Source organism: Phasianus colchicus, unplaced genomic scaffold, assembly GCF_987193195.1.
Source record: "Phasianus colchicus unplaced genomic scaffold, bPhaCol1.hap1.1 HAP1_SCAFFOLD_43, whole genome shotgun sequence".
Taxonomy (NCBI): Eukaryota; Metazoa; Chordata; class Aves; order Galliformes; family Phasianidae; genus Phasianus; species Phasianus colchicus.
Window position 1 is genome coordinate 1,255,337 of NW_028325223.1, and position 12,529 is coordinate 1,267,865.

The following is a 12,529-nucleotide window of genomic DNA, read 5'->3' on the forward strand; positions in this document are numbered from 1 at the left end:
ACGCGGCCTTCTCTTTGGGCCCGGCCCCTGACGCGGCCTTCTCTTTGGGCCCGGCCCCTGACGCGGCCTTCTCTTTGGGCCCGGCCCCTGACGCGGCCTTCTCTTTGGGCCCGGCCCCTGACGCGGCCTTCTCTTTGGGCCCGGCCCCTGACGCGGCCTTCTCTTTGGGCCCGGCCCCTGACGCGGCCTTCTCTTTGGGCCCGGCCCCTGACGCGGCCTTCTCTTTGGGCCCGGCCCCTGACGCGGCCTTCTCTTTGGGCCCGGCCCCTGACGCGGCCTTCTCTTTGGGCCCGGCCCCTGACGCGGCCTTCTCTTTGGGCCCGGCCCCTGACGCGGCCTTCTCTTTGGGCCCGGCCCCTGACGCGGCCTTCTCTTTGGGCCCGGCCCCTGACGCGGCCTTCTCTTTGGGCCCGGCCCCTGACGCGGCCTTCTCTTTGGGCCCGGCCCCTGACGCGGCCTTCTCTTTGGGCCCGGCCCCTGACGCGGCCTTCTCTTTGGGCCCGGCCCCTGACGCGGCCTTCTCTTTGGGCCCGGCCCCTGACGCGGCCTTCTCTTTGGGCCCGGCCCCTGACGCGGCCTTCTCTTTGGGCCCGGCCCCTGACGCGGCCTTCTCTTTGGGCCCGGCCCCTGACGCGGCCTTCTCTTTGTTGTTTTCCATGACTTAGCCTTGCCTTTGATGTGTTCAGCCGTAGGCTGAAGAGCCTATCAGGAGCTCGGGCTTTGCAATGTGTATGAGCTTCATTAGCGCCAACATAAATGCACGCAACCTTCTGATTAAAGTTGAGACTTTCTGATCAATTCTGTGGTCGTGTGTTTGTCTCCCGCCGAGCTCCGCCAAATGGTGACCCTGACGTGATAACCCGTTGGATAGAACCAGACGAGCGGCGTAGGAAGTTCGGGTCCCTAAGCAGCAGGGACGGCAAAAGCACTCCGAGAAAGAAGAGGTGCCGCGCCTCAGGACACTCTGTGAGACCTGACCGATACGGGCTGCCGGACCTTGCAAGGCTGCAACAGTGCTGAAACTTAGGTATGGAAAGGGAAGCAGCTTATCAATTATTTACTCGCTTTTTAGAAGAGCGTGGGATAAAAGGAATAGATCTTAATAAAGAGCTCCCTGGATTATTGGCCTATGGTCAGAGCTGGGGTTTGCTTGTTAACCCTTATTCAGTTCATGAGCTGAGTGAGTGGCGGAAGTTTGGAGATGTGTTGTGGGAGGCTACGATAGAGGACGATAAAGTGACAAGGAAACTGGGGAAATTATGGAAGGCAGTTCATAATGAATTGCTTCAGAGTCAGGCTGAGAAAAGGGCAGCTCAACAAGCTGTGGGGGCACACCAGCAAAATGAGGGTTACTGGAATTGGCCGCCAGCAGTTCCTCCTGCCGTAAGCACAATCCCAGCTGAACGGGCTACGGGCTCAGAGCCTGTAAATGCTCCAGCCGCGGGCTCGGAGCCAATGACTGTTCCAACTGCGCCACTTGTGGAACCATTAACCCCTTCAGCAACTGCCCTAGAAAAGCAAGGCGATGAGCCGGTCCCTGGGGCAGAAAGTGCCCTGGCGGAGGCAATCACAAGAGAGCGCAGAGAGGCGTGGGCGAGCATAGCAAAAGCATGCATGGAGCAGGGGGATGGTGAAGGCACGGCGGCGGTGCAGGAATTGGCGTGCCCTGTAACCTATACTCCTTTGGCTGCAGGAGGAATGCAGGCAACCATATCAGCATTAGATTGGAAATTATTGTCACAGCTGAGGGCTACAGTTAGCCAGTGTGGAGTCACGGGTGAGCCGGTGAAGCAAATGTTGGATTTTATCTGGGGTTCACAAATTTTGCTACAAGCAGACATAAGGGGAGTAGCAAAGTTGATATTTACTCAGCATCAGTTATTGCTGTTTAATGCTCACTGGCATGATCTGTGCCAGCAGAGTGTGATGTTTCAGAGGCAGCCAGGAGATCCGCTGCATGGGGTAACACTTGATGAACTATTAGGGCTGGGACCATACGTGAGGACGGAGACTCAAGCCCTCTTAGGTCCAGACAAATTGAGGGAATCTATGCGATTGGCTAGGCATGCCATGTCCAGAATTAAAGCACCAGGTGGACTCCCCTCATACATGGGAATCCAGCAAGGAAGGAGTGAGGATTTCGGGAGCTTTATTGTTGGGGTAGCGACAGCTATAGAGGCTGCAGGGGTACCTGAATACATGAAGGGAGCTATGTTAAAACAATGTGCATTACAAAACTGCAATTCTACAACTCAGGGAGTTTTAAACACATTGAGTAGTGGATGGACAATAGAAGAAGCACTACAGCGAATATCAAATATACCTAGTGGTCCACAAGCATTATTAGTGAAGGCAATCGCAGATCTGGGTGAGGGATTAAAAGCCCAGGCACAAGCTAGTCAGCCACAGGAATGGCAGCTCTTGCACCTTTGCGAGCGTCAGAAGTCCACACACGCTGAGCAACAGATGACACTCCTGCATGAAACACTGGCAGCAAAGGACTAGTGATAGCACCGGAAAAGATCCAGCATACGTCCCCCTGGAAATATCTCGGACTGATATTAAACGACACAATCGTCACGCCATGCTTACTTAACAAACTGTCCACTACTGTCTTGCTTGCACAAAAGGAAAAAGGGGAAATGGTTGTGCGTACTCCCATTGCAGCTCACGGAACCCACAAAAAGAACGGTGTCAGGATGTGAAATGATGAGAAAGACTGAAACCAGGCTTGAAACGACCATGAACTCATAGTGATTGGGATTATGTGCTTCTTATTATTTGGTTTTGCTTTGTAACTTGTTGTATTGCAAATAGCAGAGTAGTAACCTTTGTTGTGTGGTTTTTATTTTTATTTTTTAATTTTTTTTTTTTTTTTTTAGTAATAGATTGAATGTGAATTAACAGGATTTAATGTTACTAATGCTGAAATCTATGGAGATAGCTATTTTAATGTATTAGTAGTGCTAAGACAAAACCTGGAAAGGAATCCCAAGCAAAGGGATGACCTTATATTATAGAATGATTAACTCTCTTTCATCCCACTATTTGGGAATTTAAAATATGATCATGAAGCACCTGAGACAAAGGCACACGCTAAGAGAGTTAACCTTGATAGTTTATTCTGCAAGCAGATGTTCCATTTGGCCTCTGTATCACGCACTGGCCATGTGGATGCAGTGTACAAATGGAAAATACTCTTCGGACCCTGAGAAGAATAAAAGAAAGATAATATAATATAATAAAATAAAATAATATAATATATAAATTATATAATATAATTATATAATATAAATATAAAATAATATAATATATAAATATAAATAATATAATAATATATAATATATAAATTATATTATATAAATAATATAATATAATAAAATAAAAGAATCTGTGGTGGGTGAGAGAGGAAAAGTGCACCTTGAAGCAGGGGACGCCCTGCTGGCACTGCCTATCGCATTCACCACCCTTTTTCTGCAGGTTGTTGTTTCTCAAGGGTCAGTAAGTAATAATGCCCCTAGTTCTATCTGGTATGCAAAGTTCCTCAACTATTAATTTTCTATTAGCCCAAAGGCACAATCATGAGCACTCTAAAAGCATCTGTTGTACAAATCTTAGTGATTTTTCAAAATCAATATATCAGAATATATAAAAGTTGAAGACTTCTTTCAAAGCAGTTAGAGATTAGCACAGAATGGGGCCCTTGGGGATTTATTTCCAGGTTGCAGAAAGTTGGGCTGCAGACCAAACACGTGTTTGTTCTTTTTAGTAGGTTAACAGTATTTCTTGTCATGATGTTATGTTTGCCTTGTTTCCTTTCTCACACTTATAGTATTGTCAATCGAGGCCTTGATTGAGTTATAATGATTGTATTATTAATATAATTAGTGTTATTACTTTATAGTATGGTAGAAGTTTGCTAATAAACAAAAAAAGGGGAAATATGGGAACGTAAGAAAAACTGCACGGAGCAGCAGCTGCGGAGCAAGATAAGCGGCATGAGAACCAAGGACACCTTCAGAAGAAGAAAGAACATCTCACGGCTCTGATTGGCTAAGCAGACAAATGCCACTTCAAGGGTATTAGAGGAATTGTTGGTAGATACAGATTCAGTCAGGCATGCCACGCTGCAAAATCGCGCCACTATAGACTTTTTACTGCTGGCTCATGGGCACGGATGTGAGGACTTTGATGGAATGTGCTGCATGAACCTCACGGAACACTCGTCATCAATACACCAACAAATAGCTAAGCTACAGACCCTCACCAGCCATTTGCAGGAAGAAGAGGGTTTGGGGTTAGAGGACTGGCTCCGTGGGCTAGGAATCGGTCCCTGGTTTCGAGACATCATACGATTCATGCTTATGATACTGGGGGTGTTAATTGTGTTACTGTTGGTGGTGCCATGTGTGTTCTCTTGTCTACATCACTTAATACACTGAGCAATTGATAAGGTAGTAGGAGTTAGCCTAGTTGTCCAAAAAGAAAACAGGGGAAGTGTGGAGAGTGTGATTGAGACCTGGCTGGTTGAGAAAGGCCACACAGACAGTATTCGGCTAATGAGACGAGAGTCCTTGAGCAATGTAACAGGATGTAAACAAGGCTAACGAGGAGAGAGTCCTTGAGCAAACTAACAGGATGTGTAGGAAGGCAGGAGAATGTAGAAATAAGAAAGATGTATGGCATGGTCTAATCACAAAAAGTACAAAGAAGGGCTGGGGCAACAAGTAGCTGAAGAGCCTATCAGGAGCTCGGGCTTTGCAATATGTATGAGCTTCATTAGCACCAACATAAATGCATGCAACCTTCTGATTAAAGTTGAGACTTTCTGATCAATTCTGTGGTTGTGTGTTTGTCTCCCACCGAGCTCCGACAATGGCCAATGCCCTCTGGGGCACCAGGCACATCTCCTACGCAGGATGTGCTGCACAAGTCTTTTTCTTTTTGTTATCAGCAGAATATTTCCTTCTCACCATCATGTCCTATGACTGCTACGTTGCCATCTGCAAGCCCCTGCACTACGGGACCTTGATGGACTGCAGAGCTTGTGCTACCATGGCAGCAGCTGCCTGGGGCACTGGGGCTCTCTTTGCTCTGCTGCACACTGCCAATACATTTTCTCTGCCTCTCTGCCAAGGCAATGCTGTGGATCAGTTCTTCTGTGAAATCCCCCAGATACTCAAGCTCGCCTGCTCAGAATCCTACCTCCGGGAAGTTGGACTTATCATGGCTGCTGTCCTTGTCTTATTTGGGTGTTTTTTATTCATAGTGCTGTCCTACATGCAGATCTTCAGGGCCGTGCTGAGGATGCCTTCTGAGCAGGGATGGCACAAAGCCTTCTCCACATGCCTCCCTCACATGGCCGTGGTCTCCCTGTTTCTCAGCACTGCTTTTTTTGCCCATCCGAGGCCTGCCTCCCTCTCCTCCCCATCCCTGGACCTGGTGTTTTCATTTCTGTACTCGGTGGTGCCTCCAGCAGTGAACCCCCTCATTTACAGCATGAGGAACCAGGAGCTCAAGGGTGCCGTCAGGAAAGTTATCCATTATACATTGTTTCTCCATCAAAACGATGTTCATCATACCCTCAAGACTGCAAAGAAGTTAAGCAAAGTGTGATCGATTTTATGTGATGTTTCCATTTTTTCTTCATATTTCTTTGTCATACTTAAAATAAATTTAATTCCAATTAAATAATATTCATCATCAGTCTTTTTGTTTACTTATTTTTACTTCCATGTGTTGAACCTATTGTACTTAAGGAACCAGGTTCTATGAATAGATAAAGAAATCAACACAGGATCATTTTTTTTGCCTCCCATCCAGTATGGATCATCAGCAGAAGGTCATGAACTAAGACACAAATGCCACAAGGAGCAGCAGTGTCCCTGAGGGATGTTCATCACAGCCTGGAGGGGACTTTCTGCTGCCTTTGAATTGTGCTGCTGCTTCCCTGGAGCCACGGCCATTGGCAGCAGCAGGATGTGGCCTTTTCAGTGCTGCTCTCTTTATGTTCCCAACTGCTATCTTGTGTCCATGCATTTGTGTCAGCTCTCAGTTCTGGTGCAATTGGTGACAGTGCTGTTGTCTCTATGGTGGCATCCCTTTGGCTGCAGGCAGGCAGGCAGTGTGCAGGAGTGTGCCACAGCTGGCCACCCTGCTGAGACCATCATAACAGAAGGGGCTGCTCAGGGCAGGGCCAGAGGGCTGAACACCCCTTCCAAATCTGTGCCAGGAATACAGCCAAGGAGTTGCCCTCGGGAAAGTCCTCTTGCTTTCCAGGGGTTCTGCATGGTTCAAAGTCCCAGGGTGATCAATGAGGACCAAAGGATGGATGAGAGCTCCCTTCTTGGTTGTACATGGCCCAGCAAATGGTAACGGGTCTTGAACATGTCTCTGTGGGACTGTCCCTACTGCGGTGGGACTAATGGCAGATGCTGTCCTGGACAGGAATCTGAAGCATCCTGGAGATGCCAGGGGATCTCCAGGGACAGTGTAAGAGATTGTGTCAGTGCAAGGCAAAGAATAGTTCCTTATGCAATAACAGACCACTGATTCAAAGGAACAGGGGAGTCTGAGGAGCCCACAGGCAAATGAAGGCTCTGCAGTGGTGCTGCTGAGCCAACTGGGCAGATGGAGAGAGACTCAACAATAGAGATCCCATCCAGTTGGGACTGCCTCCACCCTGAGCAGCACAGGGTCAGCCCGGTGTCCCAGGGCACCACAGCTCCCTCGCTCTGCAGAGCAGCTCCACCAGCTCAGGGCCCTGCACAGAGCATGGGGAGGGAAGCAGGAGGGAACAGGGAGCTTCTGCCAGGCCAGCAAGGACACACTGCCCTGGACAAGGATCTGTGGGAGTAGGGCTGGTCCTGGAGAAGCGCTATGGAGAATTGCTGTGAGTTAGAGGATGGATGAGAAGGAACATGCTCTGCTTGCCCTCCTGCTGCAGGTGGCTGCACCAGAGAGGACTCGCAGCCAGCACCTGGATGGAGCTCTGCCACCCGCCTTGCCCTCCCCCTCTCCAGTGCTGTCACTGCTGATGCACTCCATGACCTCCCAGTGCTGCCGGCCGGCACATCTTCCAGGGGCCATTCAGGTGCTGCAGTGACAGTGAGCTCACATCACCACTCCAGCCACCTGTCCTCAGCCTGCCTCTCCCTTGCTCCTCTGCCCTGTCCTGTCCCTGCTGGGATGAGTGCTGTAGGGATGCGCTTCCTGTCCCCACGTTGACTCTTCCCAGCTGCCAGCCTGGTGGGCTCCTGGGGGTACTGATAGTGGGCTTGATGGTGTGGAGCAGAGTCCAGAGAGAAAAGGTGATGTGAAGCAGCATTTTTTCAGTGGAGGCCTCCATGTTCATTTGGCAAGTGAGGACTTGTGCTCAGTGTGCTTGTGGCCCGGAGCTTCTACTCCAGCGCTATCTGCATTGGTCATGGCACAGGAACGACGTTTCATAGACCAGCCACCTCCTTTCTTCCTCACGTTATGTCATAAACCAGTGTCCTTCACTCTGACAGTGTTTGTATCAGCTCATGGATTAAATGAATTAGACCTCTTTTAGTTCTTTGAGTCACAATCCAATGCCTTTTGCTCTCCGCCTCTGTAGCAGATAAATTTTACATACCCTTCATCTGAGGACTGACCTGATAGTTCTTTTCACACTGTTCTTTTTCAACTTCCATAGTTTGGTGGGACTTTTCCCAATGTGATGGGTTTCACCGCAGTGACTGTGACCTATACTTGAGTCTTTTAGGCTGAGTTTGACACCAATGACCCACAATGGTTCATGAATGTTTCTGTTTATTGAGAATAAATCAGAGTTTCTTGGCATTTTAGTGGCCATTTCAGTGCTGGGTCACCCCCAGGGCTCCACTAAGTTGTCTGGGGGGCATTGAGTGTGCTGGGTTGGGCTGCAGCTACAGGGACAAAGACAACAGTTGGCAGTTACTGCCCTGAGACCCTCTTCCCAAGTTCCATCTGCAGCTTCTAGAGGGCTCTGGTCTCCTGCAGGTCCTCTCGGAAAGCTGCCTGTCCCAGACAGGACCTCTGGGGCCTCTGGAGATGGCATGGAATGCTTGTGATCACACAGTGGAGCTTTGCTCCTTGTCATTTATCCTTCAATTAATATGCATTTCCTATTAATATTTATTGTTTCCTGTCTACCTATGTAAAGTACTTATTCTTTTGGGAAGTGAACCATGCTGGTGGGATACGGCTGAGGAGTGTGTCTTGTTTTAGTGAAATTGTATCATGCTTTACTGTTGTTTGTTTTAAAGTAGGAAGCAACGCCCTGTGTTTGTGTGCAGACAGTTCTCTAAGGAAAGCAGGTGAAGGAACGGTGTAAAGGAACTGTAATGTCCAGCTGTAGATTTCAGTGGAGGATTCTGCTGTCGGGAAAAGTGATGCAAGTGCCAGGTGGCATACAGCAGACACGTCAGGCCTGGGGAGGTGAGCAGTCAGGTTGTCTGTACAGTGTCAGGCCTCAAGCAATTGCTTTTCCTGCCTATGCAGATCTCCTTCAGAGACAGTCTGAATCAATATCAAATGGTGAATGATTCCCCAAAAGCAACAAGTTGCACTAATTTAAATCAGAAAACATTTATATTGGGTGCCCTTTAAAGTCTTTCTTTCCTATAGTAAAGAGTACTAAAAGTGTGGAGTAAAGTGTGAGTAAATCCCAGAGGAAGGATTGAGTTCACGCGGAGTAGAGTAAGTTCAAACACACAGTAAAGGGTGGGCAAGCCTGGTGCAAAGTGTAAGTAAAACCTGGAGAAAACTGAGTAAACTCGGAGTCAAGTGTGAGAAACACCCAGAGTAAAGTGTGCGTAGGCCTAGAAGAGAGGGTGTACACACCCAAAATAGGGTATCAGTAAAACCCGGAGAATAGCCTGAGTAAAGCCAGAGGAAAGTGTGAGTAAAGTTGAAGAAAAGTTTGAGGAAACCTTGAGTAAAGTATGAGTCAACAACACTCAAAAAAGAAGTGTGAGTAAACCCGGAGTAAAGTGCGAGTAAGCTTGGACTAAAGTGAGAGGTAAGCCCAAGTGAAGTGTGAGAAAACCCGGAGTAAAGTGTAAGTTAAGACAGAGTAAGGTGTGAGTTAAACACAGAGAAAGGTGTGAGTCCACCCGGAATAGAGCAAGAGTAATCCCTGAGGAAAGAGTCTGCAAGCCTGGTGCAAAGTGTGAGTAAAACCTAGAGAAAACGGTGAGAAGACCAGGCATAAAGTGTGTGTAAACTCCGAGTAAAGTGTGAGAAACACTTGGAGTAAAGTGTGGGTAGGCCCAGAAAAGAGAGCGTACACACCCGGAGTAGGGTGTCAGTAAAACCCTGAGAAAAGTGTGAGTGAAAGGTGAGAAGGGTCCCATAAGTGGAAGTAAAAAGGCAAGAAGGCTTCAAAGTGAATGAGAATAAGGGGAGTGAAGGGAAATAATTAAAGATAGCTTCTAGAAGCAAGAATGTAGAGCTTGTTAGAAAATAAGGGATGTCAGACACTGGGTCTGGGATAGTGAGGGGGTGTAGAAGGCCATACCAATAAGGTCTGAGAACAGCCCGAGGACATTTCACAGAGAGATGATTAGACGTCCACAGAGCAAGAAGAAACCAGTTTGGGGCGATGCCCTCACTTTGGGTCAGAAGTTTACAGGAAGAAAGGGCAGAAGCCTTTGTGAGGAAGTCAAGAAATCTTCATCCCTTGACCCACTACCCACGCACAAGATGAGAGGGTCTGCATGCTAATGAAGTCACGGGATTGTAATGAATATGTATCCGAGTTCCAGGAAAGCTGTTGATGATGTATTAGTTTGGCCTATATCTGTTCCACAAGTATTCCTGATGTGGTGCAAGCTTGGAGGAATGATACCCCCTGCACCAGGGCTTTTGTGCAATTGCCAATAAAAAATAACTTCTCTATATCCTTACAGGCTATAGGGATTGATTTCCACACGTCAAAACCTTCAGTAAAGTTTGAGTAAAACACACACACAAAAAAAGAAGTGTGAGTAAACCCAGAAAGAAGAGTGAGCAAACTTGGCATAAAGTGTGAGGTAAGCCCAAGTCAAGTGTGAGAAAACCCGGAGTAAAGTGTTAGTAAATGAGGACTAAAGTGTGAGTACAACTCAGAGTAAGGTGTGAGTCCACCCAGAGTAGAGCAAGTGCAAACCCAGAGTAAAAAGTGTGCAAGCCTTGTGCAAAGTGTGTGTAAAACCGGTAGAAAGCTGTGAGCAAACCAGGAGTAAAGTGTGACCAAACCCGGAGTCCAGTGTGAGAAACACCTAGAGTAAAGTGTGTGTAGGCCCAGAAGAGAGAGTGTACACACCCAGAGTATGGTGTCAGTAAAACCCAGAGAAAAGTGTGAATAAAACCAGAGTTAAGTGCAGACGTGCGGAATCAAGCTCTGTAACCCAAGTAAGGTTGCAAAGCAGGTACGGTTTATTCAGTGCTGCGCAGACACTGGGTGCAAAGGGGTAGATCCACCTAACTTGCACACCATCCAGAAAAATGGTGCTACAGATATAGGCCAAACAAATGCATAATCAATAGTTTTCCTGGAATTCAGATACATATTCATTACAACCCCGAGAGTTCATTAGCATGCAGACCCTCCCCTCTTGCACGTGCGTTGTGGGTCATGGGATGAAGATTTGTTGTCTTCCTCACAAAAGCTTTTGACTTTTCTTGCTGTAAACTTCTGATCTTTCAGGAGGACATCCCCCCAAACCTGTTTCTTCTTGCCCTGTGGACATCTCATCACCTTCCTGCCAAATGTTCTTGGGTTGTTCTCAAGCCTTATCAGTATGGCCTTCATCCCCTTCACTATCCCAGACCCAGTGTCTGCCATCCCTTATTTCTTTAACAATCTCTACATTCTTGCTTCTATAAGCTATCTCTAACTACCCCTATCCTCAGTCCCTGTGAAGCCCTTTTCTCACCTTCTACTCTTTTACTGTGGGGCCCTTTTCTCACCCTTCAAACAAGGTGAGAGAACAAAACTGAAATACAAACACAGCAAATCACTTTAATTACAGTAAATAGGTAAGGAATATGAAGGATGTGAAATCCTAACTGACTGTGAGCAGATTTCTGTCTTGGAAATGATTTAAATTATGTAAACTATTAGTCAAATGTGTTGTGGGTTAGGCGTTGTTTCAATTAATATATTAAGGTGAAAGGGACGCTGAATTCATCAGCTGTTCCAAAGTTTGCAGGAAAAAGCCTGCATTTGATATGTAGCCATAAACACTCACAGTTTATTGTCACTGGGTTTTAAGCAAGGAAAGAAGAAAGCACCTTTTCCCTCAACCCAGGAATTGTTGAGTTGTGTTTTCTCCCCTGTCCTGTTGAGGAGGGGCACCTGGGAGCCAGGCAAGGTGAGCACAGCGCAGCTGGGTGCTGAGTTCCAGGGTGATTTTGGGGTCCCAGCCCCGCAGCATGAGGCTCCATATGCCTTCCCCTCTGCAGAATAGCCCTCCCCCACCGCCCCACAGGGAGCTCAGTGCAGGCACTGTGTGGGGCAGCATGCGTGCAGTGGTACAGAGATGTGCCCCCAGCATAGCCCCTGTCAGCATGCACTGACCTTCTGCTCCAGCAGCCTCCCCCACAGGCTGTTCCCTGCCCAGCTCCAACATATCCTATACAGCTCACAGCCATCCCTGTTCTGAGCTCCGTTGAGCTCTGGGCTGGGAGAGGGTGCGGCCAGGCTGCCCACTCCCCAGTGAAGGCACTGAGCCCAGGGAGAATGTGGAATGGTCCCATTTCAGCCCTCAGCCCTCAGCAGATTACAGTGAAAAGTGCTGCTGGAAATCACTGGCATGAGGTCTGGATCTGCTGCTAGCTTCCTTGGGCAGTGTCTCCTTTCTGTTCACACAACAGGAAGCTTTGCTGGATCTGTGCCCTGAGGCACCCTGCTTCATGGCCCCACAGGCATGGGGTGGTCTCCAGGGCTCCAGGATCACCTCTGCCAGCTCCCTCCTCTTGTGGGCTCTCAGAGGCTGACGTCCTTGCATGGACTGAGCAGAGGGATTACCCTTTGAATGGTCACAACCAGACTCTGATGTTCCATCTGTCCCCCAGCACACTCATCTTGTACCACGGTTGACTTTGGGGTAATGGCCAGCTTGAGGGTTGGGAGACTGTCACAAGGACTTCTGCCTGGGACAGAGACTGAGCAACAGCAGCAAGGTCATGGGGTCCTGGTCGTACTTGATTCTTCAGGGAGATTTTATGAGCACATCAACTCCCATCAGACTCCATCCCTCCTCTGATCTGATCTGATGATGACACTGTGCTGGCCATGCTGATCAGAGTGGGCAGCAGACCCAGGTCGACAGGGATGAGTGCTGATAAATCCTCTTCCTAAGAGTCTGCGGGTGTGCAAAATGCTTGGAATGACAATGGAACATTTCCAAAGGCACTGTGTGTGCACAGGTATGCCTGAGGAATCTTCCTTCAGCCTCCTGTCCTGGGTCTGCTGCATCCCCACTGCCTCCACAGTGCCTGCTGGCATCTTATTTGCCTACAGATACAGAAAGATAACAGA

The 12,529-nt window shown here is 48.2% G+C and overlaps 2 protein-coding genes across 2 annotated transcripts; both read left to right on the forward strand.

Annotated features, from left to right (window-relative positions):
• The first annotated feature begins 634 nt into the window (after positions 1 to 634).
• On the forward strand, positions 635 to 3,222 carry LOC149912127 (uncharacterized). Its single transcript, XM_090132748.1, has one exon. It carries the CDS (start codon positions 1,030 to 1,032, stop codon positions 2,503 to 2,505), a length of 1,476 nt encoding a protein of 491 aa, XP_089988874.1. The 5' UTR covers positions 635 to 1,029; the 3' UTR covers positions 2,506 to 3,222.
• A 175-nt stretch (positions 3,223 to 3,397) lies between these two features.
• Positions 3,398 to 5,670, forward strand: LOC149912128 (olfactory receptor 14J1-like). The gene has a single exon (XM_090132756.1). The coding sequence runs from the start codon at positions 4,876 to 4,878 to the stop codon at positions 5,614 to 5,616; it is 741 nt and encodes a 246-aa protein (XP_089988882.1). The 5' UTR covers positions 3,398 to 4,875; the 3' UTR covers positions 5,617 to 5,670.
• Positions 5,671 to 12,529: the final 6,859 nt, after the last annotated feature.

Coding starts and splice junctions, on each gene's coding strand:
- LOC149912127 (XM_090132748.1), top strand. CDS start 1,030: ATGGAAAGGGAAGCAGCTTATCAATTATTTACTCGCTTTTTAGAAGAG.
- LOC149912128 (XM_090132756.1), top strand. CDS start 4,876: ATGGCCAATGCCCTCTGGGGCACCAGGCACATCTCCTACGCAGGATGT.